Source organism: Priapulus caudatus, unplaced genomic scaffold (assembly GCF_000485595.1).
Source record: "Priapulus caudatus unplaced genomic scaffold, Priapulus_caudatus-5.0.1 Scaffold658, whole genome shotgun sequence".
NCBI classification, from domain to species: domain Eukaryota; kingdom Metazoa; phylum Priapulida; class Priapulimorpha; order Priapulimorphida; family Priapulidae; genus Priapulus; species Priapulus caudatus.
In genome coordinates, this window is record NW_014577719.1 from 124,040 (window position 1) to 125,650 (window position 1,611).

The 1,611-nt window shown below is 43.9% G+C and overlaps 1 protein-coding gene across 1 annotated transcript in view; it reads right to left on the reverse strand.

Annotated features, from left to right (window-relative positions):
• Window positions 1-464: 464 nt before the first annotated feature.
• The window catches only part of LOC106812536 (probable chitinase 3), a 15,182-nt gene continuing 14,035 nt past the window's right edge, over window positions 465-1,611 (reverse strand). Inside the window, exon 15 of the mRNA XM_014816433.1 lies at window positions 465-1,232. Coding sequence (XP_014671919.1) covers window positions 607-1,232 — 626 coding nt within the window. The 3' untranslated portion in view covers window positions 465-606. The remainder of the gene's footprint in view (window positions 1,233-1,611) is intronic.

Consider the following 1,611-nt stretch of genomic DNA (forward strand, 5'->3'; position numbering starts at 1 on the left):
AAAAACGGCGTCAGGGATTGTTATTAAGTGCCGTATTTTATGAGTTATGCCTCTTTATTCGCTAACATTTTCAATTCTAACACACAACTTGATTTTTAAGCAGTTTTTTTCCAGTTTTCTCGGTAAATATAAAAATTAAAGAAAAATCCTGACGCACTATTTTGGTCCATATTGTGCTTAACATGTGGCAAAAATTTTGTATCCTCACTCTTTCTGGTAGTTGAGAAATATCCAAAACACCATTTTTACATAAAAATTCAAAATTTGTGTGGTAACATAATTAAGTGCTGGAAATTTCATGAAATTCTTTGGCTTGAGCATAGAGATATATCTCCTCTATAAATAAAACAAGTGATTGATTTGATTCATTCGCCAATAAACGTTTAATCTTCATTATAGCAATACCCGTGCAAAAGGTGGAGAATATCCTTAAGATTTGTGCCCAATTGTTGACGCACGGACGGACGGACGGACGCACGCACGCACGCACGATCATGCGATTCTACAAGCTGCATCTGACTACGTCAGATGAACTAAAAACAATGTACAAAACAAAGTATAAAGTTTTACATTTAAAAAATTGTGAAATTTTAAAATTAAAAGCTGTCACCAAAATTCCTCGTCTGCGTGCGTGTATGACGCGAATTGGCTGTGGCGTGGCATCTCATTAGGCAAGCTCGACGAATTCCTCTCCTCCGGTATCTTCTGTTTCGAATTCAAATTGAGGTCGCTCGAAGTCCCGAGTAAATCATTGGACGATCGGCCGTATGGGGTTTGGTGGTCGACTAGGCTTAGGTTTGACGCTGAAGGTCCATTAGCGATGTCTGTCAAGCTGATCGTCGTTAACTGGTGGGCGTCTGCGGCGACAAAGCCCGTCTTGCAGACGAAACAGCGCAGTGGTACAAGGACGATGACGAGGACGACGGCGCCAGCGACGCTGACCATGACGATGATGTATGCAGTCTCAAGGCCGTCGTCCGGCGGTTCGGTTGTTGCGTCGGTTGGAGGCGTCCCTGTCTGTGTTGCGTCGGTTAGAGGCGTTCCTGTCCCTGTTGCGTCGGTTAGAGGCGTCCCTGTCTCTGTTGCGTCGGTTAGAGGCGTCCCTGTCCCTGTTGCGTCGGTTAGAGGCGTCTCTTCTGTAGCATTGGTTACAGGCGTCTCTGTTTCCGTTGTTTCATCTGTTGGCGACGACGTGCTGTCTGTTGCATCTGATGTTAATGTAGACAGCGTGTCTGGGATAAGACGAATTACTAATTATATAAACACATTTAGATGAACACATTTTCCCTGACATGCGCTCGCACTTTCTCCCCCTCTCTCTCTTTCTCTTTCGCTCTCTCTCTCTCTCTCTCTCTCTCGCGCGCTCTCTCTCTCTCCCATTTTTTCTCTCTCTCTCCCTCTCTTTCTTGTGAGAAATTCATTTCAATGAAAAGCAACATAATAAATATTTCCGCTGATGACGATTTTCTTACCGATAATAAATTCTTATAGCTGAGTCTTCCCTTACACACAGTGGCGTAGCTAGGATTTTTTCAGCGGGGGGCACTGGGAGGGCCTTACATTTTCGTGGGGGGGCACAATATATAATTTTATTGAGATGTGGTTTGAACC